This window comes from Rana temporaria, chromosome 3 (genome assembly GCF_905171775.1).
Source record: "Rana temporaria chromosome 3, aRanTem1.1, whole genome shotgun sequence".
Lineage (NCBI taxonomy): Eukaryota > Metazoa > Chordata > Amphibia > Anura > Ranidae > Rana > Rana temporaria.
Genome location: NC_053491.1, coordinates 95,094,859 through 95,111,478, shown reverse-complemented (window position 1 = coordinate 95,111,478; position 16,620 = coordinate 95,094,859). Strand labels below are relative to the sequence as shown.

The 16,620-nt window shown below is 44.2% G+C and overlaps 1 protein-coding gene across 1 annotated transcript in view; it reads right to left on the bottom strand.

Annotated features, from left to right (window-relative positions):
• CCDC33 (coiled-coil domain containing 33) overlaps positions 1-16,620 on the bottom strand; it is a 156,609-nt gene that overhangs the window by 113,036 nt on the left and 26,953 nt on the right. The window contains exons 3-4 of the mRNA XM_040343016.1: positions 14,975-15,109; positions 2,484-2,647 (exon numbers count right to left, since the gene is read on the bottom strand). Of these exons, the coding sequence (XP_040198950.1) occupies positions 2,484-2,647; positions 14,975-15,109 (299 nt within the window). The remainder of the gene's footprint in view (positions 1-2,483; positions 2,648-14,974; positions 15,110-16,620) is intronic.

Sequence of the window (16,620 nt, the reverse complement as noted above, 5' to 3'; positions counted from 1 at the left end):
ACAAAATGAGAAGCAGGTCATGTAGACAAATGTGATTTTCCTGCTGCTGAACTGCTTATGGTGATATTGTGAGCATACATGAGGATGGGGAGACTCCACTGAATATACATACAATCAGGGTTAACAGCTTTCTTTTTGTATATGGCGCATTGCCCAGATTTTATATGTTGGCATAAAGCATGGTAGTGCCAAGAAAATGTCAGAGGTGGGCAATTAATAGAAATTACAATGAAAGAAGACTATTAAACACTGCAACATAACATGAATAAAAAAAGTATTTTTGTAGATGTCAGAAAAATATGAGTTTTGCAAAGAGAATGAAAATACTGAACACCACCCATCTAGTATTATTTTTCTTTTCTGATAGGATCTAATGGGATGCAGTCACTGTACAGCTGATAATTTTACACCTGTGGGTAGGTATAGCGTGGTGCGGTGGCAGAAAACACACAGTCCCAGTGCAGAGAAACAGGAATATTGTTTTATATTAAACATATATACTGTATAAATGCACTATATTGTCAAAAGTATTGGGATGCCTGCCTTTACACGCACATGAACTTTAATAATATCCCAGTCTTAGTCCGTAAGGTTCAAACATTGAGTTGGCCCACCCTTTGCAGCTTTAAAGAGGAAGTAAACCCCCATTCAAATAATCTAGAAAAAAAACACCTTCAAGAGAAAGGCATAATGAACTAGTATGCATAGCTTACTAGCTCATTATGTGGCACTTACCTGAAATTGAAGCCCAAGAAGTGCTCCTCGTTCCCCTCCGCTGCCGCCACCGTGTCCCCTCGGAGCGTCTTCCTGGTATCGCCACTCCGGTGCTGTGATTGGCCGGAGCGGCAATGACATCACTCCCGCGCATGCGCCTGGGACCGGCACGATTATGCGCATTTGCACCAGACCGGCATGATCCCATTCATTATGTCGGGATGCTCAGTGCGCCTGCGCCATTGACCATTGGCATTTTTATAGTGATCAGTAGGGATGAGCCGAACACCCCCCTGTTCGGTTCACACCAGAACTTGCAAACACACCAAATGTTCGTGTGAACTTTAGAACCCTATTAAAGTCTATGGGACTCGAACATTTGAAATCTAAAGTGCTAATTTTAAGTCCCAAGGGACATGTATCAATGCAAAAAAAAGTTTTAAAAACTGACGTTTTTTCGGGAGCAGTGATTTTAATAATGCTAAAAGTGAAACAATAAAAGTGAAATATTCCTTTAAATTTCATACCTAGGCAGGGTGTAAAGTTAGCATGTGAAATAGTGCATGTTTCCAGTACACAGAACTGTCCCTGCACAAAGTGTCATTTCTGAAAGGAAAAAAAGTATTTTAAAACTGAACTTGCGGCTATAATGAATTGTCGGCTCTGGCAATTCAGAGAGAATTTAAAGGAATATTTCACTTTTATTGTTTTACTTTTAGCATTATATAATTCACTGCTCCCGAAAAAACGTCAGTTTTTAAAACTTTTTTTGCATTGATACATGTCCCCTGGGACAGGACCCAGGTCCCCAAACACTTTTTAGGACAATAAATTGCATATTAGCCTTTAAAATTAGCACTTTAGATTTCTCCCATAGACTTTAACAGGGTGTTCCCGGCTTTTCGAATTTGCCGCGAACACCCCTAATTGTTAGTTGTTCGCCGAACAGGCGAACAGGCAATGTTCGACTCGAACTCGAAGCTCATCCCTAGTGATCAGTGCTAAAAAAAATGCATTGATTACTGTAAAAATGCCACTGGCAGGGAAGGGGTTAACACTAGGGGGCGAGGAAGGGGTTAATTATGTTCCCTAGGTGTGTTCTAACTGAAGGGGGGGTGGGACTGACTAGGGGAAATGACAGATCGCTGTTCATACATTGTATGAACAGACGAACAGTCATTTCTCCCCCTGACAGGACTGGGAGCTGTGTGTTTACACACACAGCTCCCAGTTCTCACTCTGTAACGAGCAATCGCGGGTGCCCGGCGGTGATCGCGCCCGCAAGATTGAATAAAGCCACAAGTGCATTTTTTACCACTACTATTCCTTTATATTAGCGTTTGGAATTTAGAAATTCAGCTATTTAGAAATCAGATGAAAGGTTTGGCACTGGGAAACAAATTTTAATAGTTAAAAGAAGCATTTTATATAGATCAGACCAAAATGAGGGACAAATGAGGAGGAAAGAGGGACATCAGGGACATCTCCAAATCAGAGACAGTCCCTCAAAATCAGGGACAGTTGGGAGCTATGGCTATTGATCTACTTGCTGTGCAGTTCCAAGTACAAATTGAATGTAAAACATAAACTGTGAAACTCATGTAACTGAAAAAAAAGTATCTCCATATGACTTTTTCTCATTAGACATTTGCCAGAAAGCCCTGATACAATAGAGATTTTAGAATGATAACGTAGAACACCGCAGCCAGGAAATAAAGCTGGAAATGTAATCTCCCTGGGGGCTCCTGGGATGATGACCTCATACTTACAGACTGACAAATGGGGATGGCACAGAACCAGCACTATTTAATGGGATCTGTCTGGCTGAGTGGAGTGTAACAACAATCTTCTCCATTCCAGGTAAGGGTAGGAGTCTGTTCTCTTTATCAGCCCCAAGTATGAGGTCCCCTTGTCCTGGAGGCTTCTCTGAAACCTAGAAAAAATAATAATAATAATAATTTAATGGAGAAGATGAAAAAGTCCAGTAGTCATTGTGCGTTTTCCAACTAAAATTCTCCCCGTGTACACGCAGTAGAGCTGCGGCAGGTTCTTCTCATTAATGCTTAGCATGAGAAAAGAGCTAGCTTAGCAAATATGTTAATACCAAAGTTTAATCTGATTATTTTTACCTTCCCTGGCCCCCCTTCCTCATCAATATGCTAATGACATTTTTCTTAATAAAACCTTTCCCTTTTTCATGATATACCTTATTCAAGATATCATCATTGGGTCTCTGTGTTTGTCTATGCATTGCAGGCAGATCATGACCAATAGGAGGGGGTGACAGGGTGCTATACATATGTAGCATTACCCCCTGCTGGATGTTTGGGTGGCACATTATCTCATGGCTCCTCCGAATTCCTGGGTGTGAGTGATGCGTATTGCATATAGTAGAAGTAAAGGAATGTCCACGACAGGTGCTCTTTGCTGTGCTCTTTATTACCCAGCCGGGTAAAAACAATAAAACTTGTGGTGAGGAAAGTAAAGCTGAAGAAGATGGGAGAATAGCAGATTCAGGCGTAATGATGGGAAACAGTCCTGCTCCCAAGCGTAACACTTCTCTGCGCCACTCCTGCCAGAGTGGGTTTAGTGTACCCGGACAGGCCTCTCTCACTGACCTGGCAGCCGGAGTATCACTCGGACAATTGTAGGATGAAGTCTCTGCCACAGACCCTCCTCGGTGAGCCTCAGAAAGATACCTCTGCCACAGGCCCTCTCTGGATTGGATTCTTGGAGATATGAATTACGTCTGGATCTCCTTCAACTTGTCGCCTAGCCACTTTAGCCCCGGGCCTGTTTTTCAGAGTCGGTGTTTACGAGACAAAACCATTTTTTTTTGCTAGAAAATTACTTAAAACCCCCAAACATTATATACATATTTTTTTCTAACACCCTAGAGAATAAAATGGAAGTCATTGCAATACTTTTTGTCACACCGTATTTGCGCAGCGGTCTTACAAGCGCACTTTTTTTGGAAAAAATTCACTTTTTTAAATGAAAAAATAAGACAACAATAAATTTGGCCCAATTTTTTTATATATTGTGAAAGATAATGTTACGCCGAGTAAAATGATACCCAACATGTCACGCTTAAAAATTGCGCCCGCTCGTGGCATGGCGTCAAACTTTTACCCTTAAAAATCTTGATAGGCGACGTTTAAAAAATTCTACAGGTTGCATTTTTTGAGTTACAGAGTAGGCCTAAGGCTAAAATTAATGCTCTCGCTCTAACGATCGTGGCGATACCTCACTTGTGTGGTTTGAATACCGTTTTCATATGTCGGCGCTACTCGCGTATACGTTCGCTTCTACGTGCGAGCTCGTCGGGACGGGGCGCTTTAAAAAAATTTTTTTTTGCTTTTCGCATTTATTTTTATTTATTTTAGAATTTTTAACACTGAAAAAAAAAAAAAAAAAATTATCACTTTTATTCCTATTACAAGGAATGTAAACATCCCTTGTAATAGAAAAAAGCATGACAGGTCCTCTTAAATATGAGATCTGGGGTCAAAAAGACCTCAGATCTCATATTTGGGCTTAAATGCAAAAAAAAAAAAAAAAATTTGGAAATGTCATTTTTTCAAATGACAAAAAAAAAAAAAATGTTTCTTTAAGACGCTGGGCGGGACTGACGTTTTGACGTCACTTCCGCCCAGCGGAGCTATGGGGACGGGCGAAGGAGATTTTTCCTTCAGTCTCGTCCCCGCTCACCAGCCGGATGGTCGCGATCTCCTCCGCCGCTACCGACGGCTACGGTAAGCGGCGGAGGGCGCGGGAGAGCGGCGGGAGGGGGGGGGGCCCCTCTCCCGCCACCGATAACGGCGATCTCGCGGTGAATCCGCCGCGGAGACCGCCATTATCGTTAACACGGCCGCCCACAGAAGAGATGGATATCTCGATTGTGGCAGCAGCTGCTGCCGTTACCGAGATATTCATCTCTAAAGTGAGGACGTATAACGACGGTGGGCGGTCGGCAAGTAGCTAGGTACCGACTGACAGGTGATCAATCCCTCAGTGTCCGGCTACCTCCATCCCCGGTGGTTTGTCCAGGCCCTTTTGGACCGCCAGCCTCTCAATGGCGCTCCTCAGACTGACTCCCCACAGAACATCAGTACAGCTTGGGATCCTCAAAGGTGGGAACCCAGTCGTTCACTGGGCTCCCGTCGCTGTTCAGATGCTCCGGGCCAGCATGGCTCCGGAACCAGGAACACTGCATGGCACGCACGCCCCGGCCAGGTAGGCAATAACACCGGGGCGCCGTGATGTGGCCACCCTAAAGGTGGGTGCCACACTGGACGAAGAAGACCTAGAACCCATGGCATCTGTCTCATAAATACCCCTCCCCAGCATGCACAGCAAGGTCGAACCCTCCTGATTGGCTGCTGGGAAAGAGCACCCAAACCTTGACTCCACTGCTGCCACCTGCAGCACCGGGGCTGGAAGAACACCCCAACGCAACAGAATAGCTTACAGCACAGCCAAGCTGAGACAGAGACCCTGTTTTGCACTTAACAAGACCCCACCTGCGGGATCCGCGGACCCGAACGGTGCCGGTGTCCCACGATCGGGTCACAGAGCTGAAGAACGGGGAGAGGTAAGTGTAAACAAACCTTTCCCTGTTCTTCCTAGTGTGACTGCCATTGATCGTCTGTTCCCTGTCATAGGGAATGACGATCAGTGATATCACACACCAAGCCACGCCCCCACACAGTAAGAATCACTCCCTAGGGCACACTTAACCCCTTCAGCGCCCCCTGCAGGTTAACCCCTTTACTGCCAGTGTCATTTTCACAGTAATCAGTGCATTTTTATAACACTGATCGCTGTAAAAATGACAATGGTCCTAAAAATGGTGTCAAAAGTGTGTGTCCGCCATAATGTCGCAGTCACGATAAAAACTGCTGATCGCCGCCATTACTAGTAAAATAAAATAAAATTAACATTATTAAAAATGCCATAAAACTGTCCCCTATTTTGTAGACGCTATAACTTTTGCGCAAACCAATCAATAAACGCTTATTGCGATTTTTATTACCAAATATATGTAGAAGAATACGTATCGGCCTAAACTGAGGGAAAAAAAATGTTATATATTTTTTGGGGATATTTATTATAGCAAAAAAGTAAAAATTATAGATTTTTTTTTCAAAATGGTCGCTCTTTTTTTGTTTATAGCGCAAAAAATAAAAACCGCAGAGGTGATCAAATACCACCAAAAGATTTGTGGGGAAAAAAGGACGTAAATTTTTTTTTGGCAGCCACGTCGCACGACCGCGCAATTGTGACACAGTGCCGAATCGCAAAAAGGGGCCTGGTCCTTTAGCAACAAAATGGTCTGGGGCTGAAGTGGTTAAAGTGGATGTAAACCCAATTCATAAAATTTGAGCTGGGCACATATATCTGCAGTGTTTTGTTATCTCTCTTTAAAGAGCTAAGTCCCGTAGCTCTCTCCTGACCCGTTCCTCTGTTAACAGCCTGATAACTTTTGACACATTTTTGGACACATCAGATAAAAGCAGCCTGAAATTTCTATCTGGGGAGGTTGCTATAAATAGATTAGCAGGGAGCTAGCCCTGTTACAAAACACCTCTGATGTTGCGTACACGCGATCAGATTTTCCATCGGAAAAACCTTGGATGGTTTTTCCGACGGAATTCCGCTCAAGCTTGACTCGCATACACACGGTCACACAAAAGTTCTCTGAACTTTCGACCATCAAGAAGGCGGTGACGTACAACACTATGATGAGCATGTTTCGAATTGTTTCCGAGCATGCGTCGGAATTTTGCGCGTCGGAATTGCTACAGATGATCGAATTTTCCATTAGGATTTTTTTCCGTAGGAAAATTTGAGAACCAGCTCTCAATCTTTTGTTGAAGGAAATTCTGACAGCAAAAGTCAGATGGAGCCTACACATGGTCGGAATTTCCGTTCAAAAGCTCACATCGGACTGTTGCTGTCTGAATTTCTGTTCATGTGTACGGGACATTAAAGTCTCTGCCTATGATGAGAGGGCGTGTGTGCCTTTCCTCCAATCAGCAATGTTAGCTATCTTGGCTGTATGCCCAGACATCACACTCTGTATTAAACAGGAAGAAAAAAATTGCTAAAACAATCTGAACTTTTTAAACAGTATATAAATGTGAAGACAGCAGATATGGATGTAAAACTTATATAGGGAGATTTTATTCATCTCTGTGTATCATCTGAGGCTGTTCACTTCACTGGGTGAATGGAGGGTTTACATACACTTTTGATAGAGCAAGAGAGGGTTATAACCCCAGTCAGGTTTTTTCTTTCTCTATCTGAGTTCCATTGCAGAGATTTACCTTCACTTCCTTTCCCATAGCCAAACAGGAAGTGAGAGAAAATCCCTGCAAATTAAGAGAATTCCTTGAGGACCCCCAGCTCACCAGAACTAGTGCCCCCCATAGGAAGATTTCCCTTCTATTACTTTCCTGGGGACATTACTTTCTCTTTCAATGATAATGGTAAACAGGACAAATAGAGAGGATACATTTACAGGTGTTCTAATTCCTCTCCACTCTATCCAATCTAAAATAAGTGTTTGCTTTCAGTTATACTTTAACCTCTTGCCTACCAGCCGGCGTCATAAGTAGTCACCTGCGGCAGGTTGGCCGTTGGGCGGCGGCCATGATGTCCACCGGGCACGCGCGATTGCTCCTCAATGTAAACAGACAGATCCCCGTACTGACAGGGGAGTAGAGAGAGATCTGCTGTTCCTAGTGTTCAGGAATAGCGATCTCTCTCTACTCCCTGTCACTCCACTCCCCTCACAATTAGAAACACCTCCCAGGGAACACATTTAAACCCTTGATCACCCCTAGTGTTAACCCCTTCCCTGCCGGTGTCATTTATACAGTTTTTTAGCTCTGATCGCTGTCCCCGCGGGGCCCCCTAGTGACATGGGGCCCCCGGGCAGTGACCGAGTGACTCAATGGTCAGTCCGTCCCTGGGTGGAGAGCTGCTATTTGAGCATAAAATGAGCGAAAAAACGCTCGTAAAACACTCAAATCCGGCGTTTCTATTGAAGTCTATGGGGCCAAAAATGCTTGTAATCTGCCAAAAAGAAGCTCATGTACTTTTCTGAGTGACAAGCGTTTTGCTTCAGGCGACAGAACGCTCAGATGTGGACAGGGGCAATTAAAATGAATGGGATTTGGCTTGTTGACCGTTTTAAAGATACTGTACAAGCTTCAAGCAGAAAATCGCTCAGGTGTGAACGTGGTCCTAAAATCTTAAAATGTTTTATTTTTTTTACTACGTTCTGATTTGCTAGAGATTTTCCTTAATTTCCTATCTGGTGAAAATATTGTCCCTGGCACAGGAAGTCAGGGGAAATCTCTTTACTGGAGCTTCAGACACTAATGCCGCGTACACACGATTGTTTTTTCGGCATTAAAAAAAAAAAACAACGTTTTTAAAAAAGTCATTTAAAATGATCGTGTGTGGGCTTCACAACATTTTTCAGCTTCTGAAATGTCATTTTTCATGTTGTTAAAAATGATCGTGTGTGGGCAAAAACGACGTTTTAAACCCGCGCATGCCCGGAAGCAAGTTATGAGACGGGAGCGCTCGTTCAGGTAAAACTACCATTCATAATGGAGTAAGCACATTCATCACACTGTAACAGACAAAAAGGCGCAAATCGTCTTTTACTAACAAGGAATCAGCTAAAAGCAGCCCAAAGGTGAATAGAACTTCCCCTTTAGGCTGCATTCACACCTAGGCATTTTGTCGCCTGAAGCGCGACGCTCAAAGACGCTAGAGGGGAAAAATAACATTATTCTCTATGGAGATGGTTCACATCTCCACACTGAACGCCGGAACGCCGAACGCCTGAAGCTCAAACAAGTCCCGGACCCTTTTTTGTTGCGCGTATCGGGCGGCTTGGGCGTTTTCCATAGCCGACAATGACCTGTACAAAACCGCGGTTAAAAACTATGCTTTTTGTCGCTTCAAATCGCGGTAAAAAAAGCTGCAATTTGTCGCGGCAAATCGCGGTAAAAACTCCGCACATCGCCTACGCTTAGGTGTGAATGCAGCCTCAGAGTGCCGTCGTACGTGTTGTACGTCACCGCGCTTTGTTCATCATTTTTCAAAAACGATGGTGTTGTGGGCAACATCGTTTTTTTTTTTTTAAAGTGTATTTTGTGCGCATACTCGAGAGAGGAGCCGGACTGCAGGAGTTGGGAGTAGGCAGGCCTCCCCCAGAGGCAATCTGCCACCTTTCTCCATGCCCCGGGTGGCAATGGTGGGTGTGTGAGGGGGTCCTCCCACACAGCCCGCCCTACCTGCTCCGCTTTGAAGCCCAACGGGGCAGAGGGACTCCCTATAAGGGAGTGAGAGGATTAGCCCGCTCAACCAGCCCTGTTAGTCCTTCGCCTCTCTTTTTAGAGACCACGTGGTCAAAGTGCATGCATGTTAACCCAATTTCGAGTGCGTGTAAGTGTGGTGGTTTTTGTGGGAGGTGGGTGGGCATACTAAGTGCAGGCTTAACTCCCTCGCATAGCACACCCACCGGGAGCCGGGCTGAGACCACCAAACTCAATTCACATGTAGCTGAGACCGGGATCCGAACCCCTGGCTGCAGAGGTGAATGGCTTGTCAGCGCAGTGCCAATCACGTTGAGCCACCGCAGCTCCTTGGCAACATCGTTTTTAATGATGAAGTTGGAAAAACTTTGTTTTATGGACATCCTGAAAAATGTCGAAAAACGATCGTGTGTATGCGGCATAATAGAACCCACTATGGGTTTAATCTTTCTCCACTCAAAACCAAAATAAATAAATACATTTTTTTATAAATACTCATTACCTTTTTTTTCTCTAGTTATTTCTCTTTTGATATGTTCCATACTTTGCTACAATCTGTATTTCCATCTAATCTGACATCCTGCCTCTTTCATCATGAGCACTGTTACAAAGGCCGGCCGGCTCCTTGGAAATCTTGTACTTTCCTTTATCTGAATGCACTGTGCACTTTCCCCTACACATTTGTTGGGATATGCCTCCTTCTATGTAATTTCAACAAGTTCCTTATGGCAGTGGCTTTCTTTCTTCCGCACCTAGAATATCAAATGTACTGCTCTGGCCGATCAATTTGCAGTGTAATTATTCACATGGGGTCTGATTTACTTGTACGGTGCATAGCGAATACATTAATGTCTGCGCTACATTCATTTATTTTTCTTAAGCCCCATACACACGATCAGACTTTTTGACAACAAACTTCAAAATGAGCAGGTTTTCAAAAAAATCCGACCATGTGTATGCTCCATCGGACAAACTTTTTCGGTTTTCATCGGACAAAAGTTCTCTCTGCAAATGGACAAACGTTTTGGCAACAAAAGTCCTACGGTGCAAAGTCCTATCGTGTGTACAGAAGTCCATAGGACTTTAGTCCAAAGTACAAGCACGCATGCTCAGAACCAATGTTAAAATAAACATACAATAGCAGAAGTTGACAAAGGGTGGTGGTAAAGAGCAGAAAAAAGCTAAAAAAACATGTGATTTTGGGAAAGTTTGTTGAAAAAGTCCTGCCGTGTGTATGCATACCAAGTTTATGGCCAATGACTTTGTGAACAAAAATCCACGGAAAGGTTTGTTTGAAGTCCAGATCGTGTGTATGGGGCTTAAGAAAGAGCTGAACTATAGCCTTCCCTTCAGTCTTGCACAGCTGTATAGGTTCCTCTCTTGTACTGAAAATACTTATTTTGATTTCACTGTACACTGTGAGCAGTACACAGTGTACCTTAAAAGCTGCAGCAAGCCAGAACGTTCCTTATTTATTTCATGATTGTAGGACATCTAGCAACATCTAGCACTTTGCTCCCCAGCCTTAGGCATGGTTCACATCTATGGGGGGTTATTTACTAAAGGCAAATCCACTTTGCACTACAAGTGCAAATTGCACTGAAAGTGCACTTGGAAGTGCAGTCGCTGTAGATCTGAGGGGGACATGCAAGGAAAATAAAAAACAGCATTTTAGCTTGCACATGATTGGATAATAAAATCAGCAGAGCTTCCCCTCATTTCAGATCTAGCCCTCAATTTGCACTTGTAGTGCAAAGTGGATTTGCCTTTAGTAAATAACTCCCTATGTGTTTTTAAAGCGGTAGTTCACCCCCCCCCGACACGATTTTACCATCGAGACAGGCATTGTAGCGCGAGCTACAGTATGCCTGTCCCGATTTTTTAACCCCCGGACTCACCTTGTAATCGGAGATCGTATTTTTCGGCTCCCGCGGGAATGGGCGTGCCTATGGAGAGGGAGGATGATTGACGGCCGGCCCTGGCACGTCACTCTCCCCGAAGACAGCCGGAGTAGGTCTCGGCTCTTCACGGCGCCTGCGCACAGGCTATGCGCACGCGTCGTGAAGACCAAGCCTATTTCGGCTATTTCCGGAGAAGCGTGACATGCCAGGGCCGTCCGTCAATCATCCTCCGTCTCCATAGGCACGCCCATTCCCCGGTATCTTCGATCTACGCGTACAAGGTGAGTACGGGGGTAAAAAATTCGGGACAGGCATACTGTAGCTCGCGCTACAATGCCTGATTTTATGGTAAAAGAAAAAAAATAAATGTTTTTTCGTCGATAGGGTGAACCCCCGCTTTAATGCTTTTTGCAAAAACACACTACAGTCCATTTAAAATGGTTTCTCATGGGACACCATCACATGCTTTTTTCAGCCGCTGCATTATTGGAAAGGGTGAGCCTAGGTTCACTCTGGTGAGTGAAAAAAAACTGCATGTGATTGCATGTACTAATCACATTAGTATGGCTCAAATCGCATTGCATTCATACCAAAAAGGTGCAGGAACCCTTTTTCCTGCACCTGAATCGCATTGCATTGGATGTTCACACCCATGCAATGTGATTTTGGCAATTACACTGCATTCTGCTATCTGTTTCAGGGTGTCATTAAACTAACATTGATCATATGGACATTGTGCACTTGCTTTGGAGTGCGATGCGGGGAAACGCAGTGAATCTTCTGCGCTTTCAGCATCGCATTAGTGTGAACCATGGCTTGGTTTTTTTTTTTTATAAAGCAAAACGGTGCGTTTTGTTTCAATAGACTTCATTGGAGAAGCTGCAGAAAAGCATGTCGGGCGATCATGCCACAATGTTACCACGATTTGCGTTTTTTGTTTTTTAATCAACAAATTGGGCACAAAAAAAAAAGCATCAAATTAGCAAAATGCATCAAAAGACGTGTGAAAAATGTGTCAAAAACTTTTTGCAAAAATGCACCGCAAAAAGCACTGCAGAAAGAATCAAAAGTAAATTTCATAGGTGTGAACCAGGCTTTAGGCTGGCCATACACAATAAAATGTTCTTATTCAATTTCCTTTAGATTTACCTTCAACTATATAGTACAAGGGCCTGCCTGATTGAATACAAATTGAAAGAGTTTAGATTTGACCCCATATTATATGGTTTGTGTAAAGAAAAGTAAAACAAGAATATTGTATAGTGCATGGCCAGCTTTAGACCCCTTTCTCACAGGTCATCTGGTCAGGTCCACCTGGCAGTTTTTTCAGGTGGACCTGATCGGACAATCTATTTACCCCTATGGACCAGCGGGTCTAAACTGACTTTTGTCTATTTACTCCCATCTACCTCCGATCTGATTAGGCCCGCTAAAAAAAACTAAAGGGAATCCGTACTACTCCATCTAGGCAGATTGGATCAGAGGGTAGTTGGGTGTAGACCAACAGCGGAATCCTTTACACCCAGCTGCCCATAGAGCAGAGTGGGCTCTGTCCATGTCCACCTTGCATAAACAGTGGAGATATGGACCTACCATCTGCCCAGACAGATCCCCTGCTGATCAAACCGGAGTCTGCCCTATGTGAAAGGGGCTCTACCGTCCCTGGCCCACCCTTTTCATTTATTGGACTTCAGTTCATTCAAACGTGGTCTGCGTGCAAATAAGCTCTGCCTAGGAATGCCCACCCATGACACCCAACCATGAAGACATTTTGATATTTGCATTACACCTTCCAAGAGCCAATTGATGGCTCTTAAGAGGAATATTGAAGCAAGATGCTGTGAGCACTTCAGGAAGCTATATACAGCCCCTCTCACCAGCCATGATCTACTTCATCATAAAAAAAGGGCATGTTGTTTTAATAGGTAGAGCCTGAACGTTAGGCCAAGTTTTTCTTGATTTTGCTGTTTCTTGGTCGTCACATTATGGTCTATAATGGTATAGGAGCAGGGTCGATCCTAGGCAGGGTGCACAGGGTGCTTTGCACCCAGGCGCATGCAGAGGTGGGGGGGGGCGCCGAAGTGCAGAGTTCTCCCCTCCCTCTTCTCTCCTTGTTTGTGTCCGTCCAGAACTAGTGTTCTGAGCATAGGTGTGTGTCCGTCCAGAACTAATGTGTCTCTAACCATCTCCTGTACTATGTCTGCAGTCTCTGACCATCTCCTTTACTATGTCTGCAGTCTCTGACCATCTCCTGTATTATGTCTGCAGTCTCTGACCGTTTCCTGTACCATGTCTGCAGTCTCTAACTGTCTCCTGTACCACGTCTGCAGTCTCTGACCGTCTCCTGTACTATGTCTGTGGTCTCTGACCATCTCCTGTATCATGTCTGCAGTCTCTTACCATGTCCTGTATTATGTCTGCAGTCTCTGACCGTTTCCTGTACCATGTCTGCAGTCTCTGACCATCTCCTGTACCACGTCTGCAGTCTCTGACCGTCTCCTGTACTATGTCCGTGGTCTCTGACCATCTCCTGTATCATGTCTGCAGTCTCTGACCATCTCCTTTACTATGTCTGCAGTCTCTGACCATCTCCTGTATTATGTCTGCAGTCTCTGACCGTTTCCTGTACCATGTCTGCAGTCTCTAACCGTCTCCTGTACCACGTCTGCAGTCTCTGACCGTCTCCTGTACTATGTCTGTGGTCTCTGACCATCTCCTGTATCATGTCTGCAGTCTCTTACCATGTCCTGTATTATGTCTGCAGTCTCTGACCGTTTCCTGTACCATGTCTGCAGTCTCTGACCATCTCCTGTACCACGTCTGCAGTCTCTGACCGTCTCCTGTACTATGTCCGTGGTCTCTGACCATCTCCTGTATCATGTCTGCAGTCTCTGAACATCTCCTGTATCATGTCTGTAGCATGTCCGGGGGGGCTCTTTCCTACAGACTCTCTACAGAAGCCCTCTTGTGTCCATCACAGAGCCCCCCTCCAGGTCCAATAAAGTATCTGCTTCTCTTCCTGTATTTTGTTTATTGTTAAGAGATGATCCCAGGGTATGGAAGACTTTGTGGAGGAGCATCTCTGTGGTTGAGTCATTGCCATAGAAACATTTGAAAGGGAGGGGGTTAGTAAAACGACCACGCCCATGTGGGGGCATCAGAAATATTTCTGCACCCAGTCCGCCTGTGACCCTAGGATCCGGCCCGGTATAGAGGATGCTTCGCTCTTTGACATTTATTTGACAATGTTTATGCTTTTTTTACACCATGTAAACTTTGCAATAAAAATTATTGGAAAGAAAAAAAAGGGGTGTGTGTGTATATATATATATATATATATATATATATATATATATATATATATATATATATATATATATTATTTATATACTTGCATGTATTATCAACATTTTAAATATATAATATTTAATATAACTTTCCTTACACACAAATTTGTTTATTCACTTTGAACCCCTTGATGGTGCCTGTAAGGCCTGTCCTCGGATGACAACGGGATAGGGCCCGTGGAGCACCAGTGTCACTGTCACCCTAGGACGTGTGGACTGCTTGTTGGTTGTGCGTTGCCATGCATGTAAAAGTAGCCCATTGATCAGCTTTTAGCTTCTGTTCTGCTCAACGCTATGCGATGGATGCTCATACCAGAAGGTAAAGAGATATGCATGGCTGCCTTTTACAAAGTTACATAATAAAAAAATAATAAATGATTATTCAGTTATGTATGTCCATTGCTACTCCCATTTAGGGAGTGGTTTTACTGTAATAAAAACAGGGCAATAAATGGGTAGCTGGTAATTTGCCATCATAGTAAAGTAATAATTTGGGAATAAATGGAATGGTTTTTGCAGTTCTCAAATGTATCTTACATTATAGAAACCATATACTGTACAGTATATGCAGGTTATGAACAGAGTAGACTCATTTTGGACTATGCCTGTCAAATATTGACAACCCTCCCCCACCCTCCTTTTTTCTGCTGTTTGCCCATAAAAAGTGCGTACTCACGTGTGTCTTTCGAAAGGAGGCCGGTGTTTTTGGAGGAGAAGGGAGGAGCAAAGGAGCATCATAGGGCGCCCTATGGGTTACAGGATGCACCACAGAAGGAGGCAAAGTTCGATGTGTTTTCTCTTCATGTTCATCCTTTCAGAGAAATTTGGCAAATGTTAACAGAAACCATAAAAAGATAATATGTAGAATACAATGACAGGAAAATACACACAAATAAATATATCAATTCCTGTCATTTATACATTCCACCAGATAATTATGTTGAGGTTTATATGGTGGTAACCAATGACAACATAAAGATGTTATATTCTAATGAACATTCATGCAAATCAAGTTACTGTAAATGCAATGGAAATAAATAAATAACACACACAATGAAAAGAATGAATTATGAGGTGGATTATTTAACATTAACAGATAAATGTAATTACTTGCTTAAAAAAAAAATATACCCCGTCCCCCATTGAAATACATGCATCCAGCGCCCCTAATGTAGATTAGGGGGTCAGATGCATGGATAGGGGGCCATGCCCGTGTGCCCCTAATGGACGGGCCCCACTGGTGTTGACCCTTCTTTTTTAAGACCTCTGCAATTCACCCTGGCATGCTGTCAATCATCTTCTGGGCCACATTCTGACCGATGGCAGTCCATTCTTGCATAATCAATGCTTGGAGTTTGTCAGAATTTGTGGTTTTTTTTTGTTCACCCACCTCTTGAGGATTAACCACAAGTTCTCAATGGGATTAAGGTCTGGGGAGTTCCTGGCCATGGACCCAAAATTTCGATGTTGTGTTCCCCAAATCACTTAGTTATCACTTTTGCCTTATGGCAAGGAGCTCCATCATGCTGGAAAAGGCATTGTTCGTCACCAAACTGTTCTTGGATGGTTGGGAAAAGTTGCTCTTGGCTGTGTCCTCAGGCAAAATTGTGAGTGAGCCCTCCACTCCCTTGGTTAAGAAGCAACCCCACACATGAGGGATATCAGGATACTTTACTGTCCGCATGACACAGGACTGATGGTAGCGCTCACCTTTTCTTCTCCAGACAAGGTTTTTTCTGGATGCCCCAAACAAAGGGAAAGGGGATTAATCAGAGAAAATGACTTTGCCCCAGTCCTCAGCAGTCCAATCCCTAGGGGTGCCTTTTTTAGAATATCAGTCTGTGCCCAATGTTTTTCCTGGAGAGAAGTGGCTTCTTTGCTGTCCTTCTTGACACCAGGCTTTCCTCCAAAAGTCTTCCCCTCACTGTGTGTACAGATCAGGCCCGGACTGGGACAAAAAATAGGCCCGGGCATTTTGGAATGAGCAGCCCATGACACCTTAACCGGCCCATCCCCACTCTCCATCCTAAAGGATCCCCTGGGAGAGGGGAGGGGGAAACCCTGCAAAGGTGCAGGGGGCAAGGGGACAGGGAAAGAGCAGGGGGGGCAGAGAGCACAGGGAAGAACCTTGAGAACATTGGGTGGGGTGAGAGCACAGGGAAGGTGGAGAAAATGAGGGGGGCAGAGAGCACAGGGGAGAGGCAGAGGTCACAGGGAGGAAGAGGAGAGCACAAGAGGGCCAGAGAGCATGGGGGTCTGGAGAGCACAGGGAGTGGGGGGTTGAAGAGCACAGGGGGAAGCAAAAACACAGGGTGGGGCAGA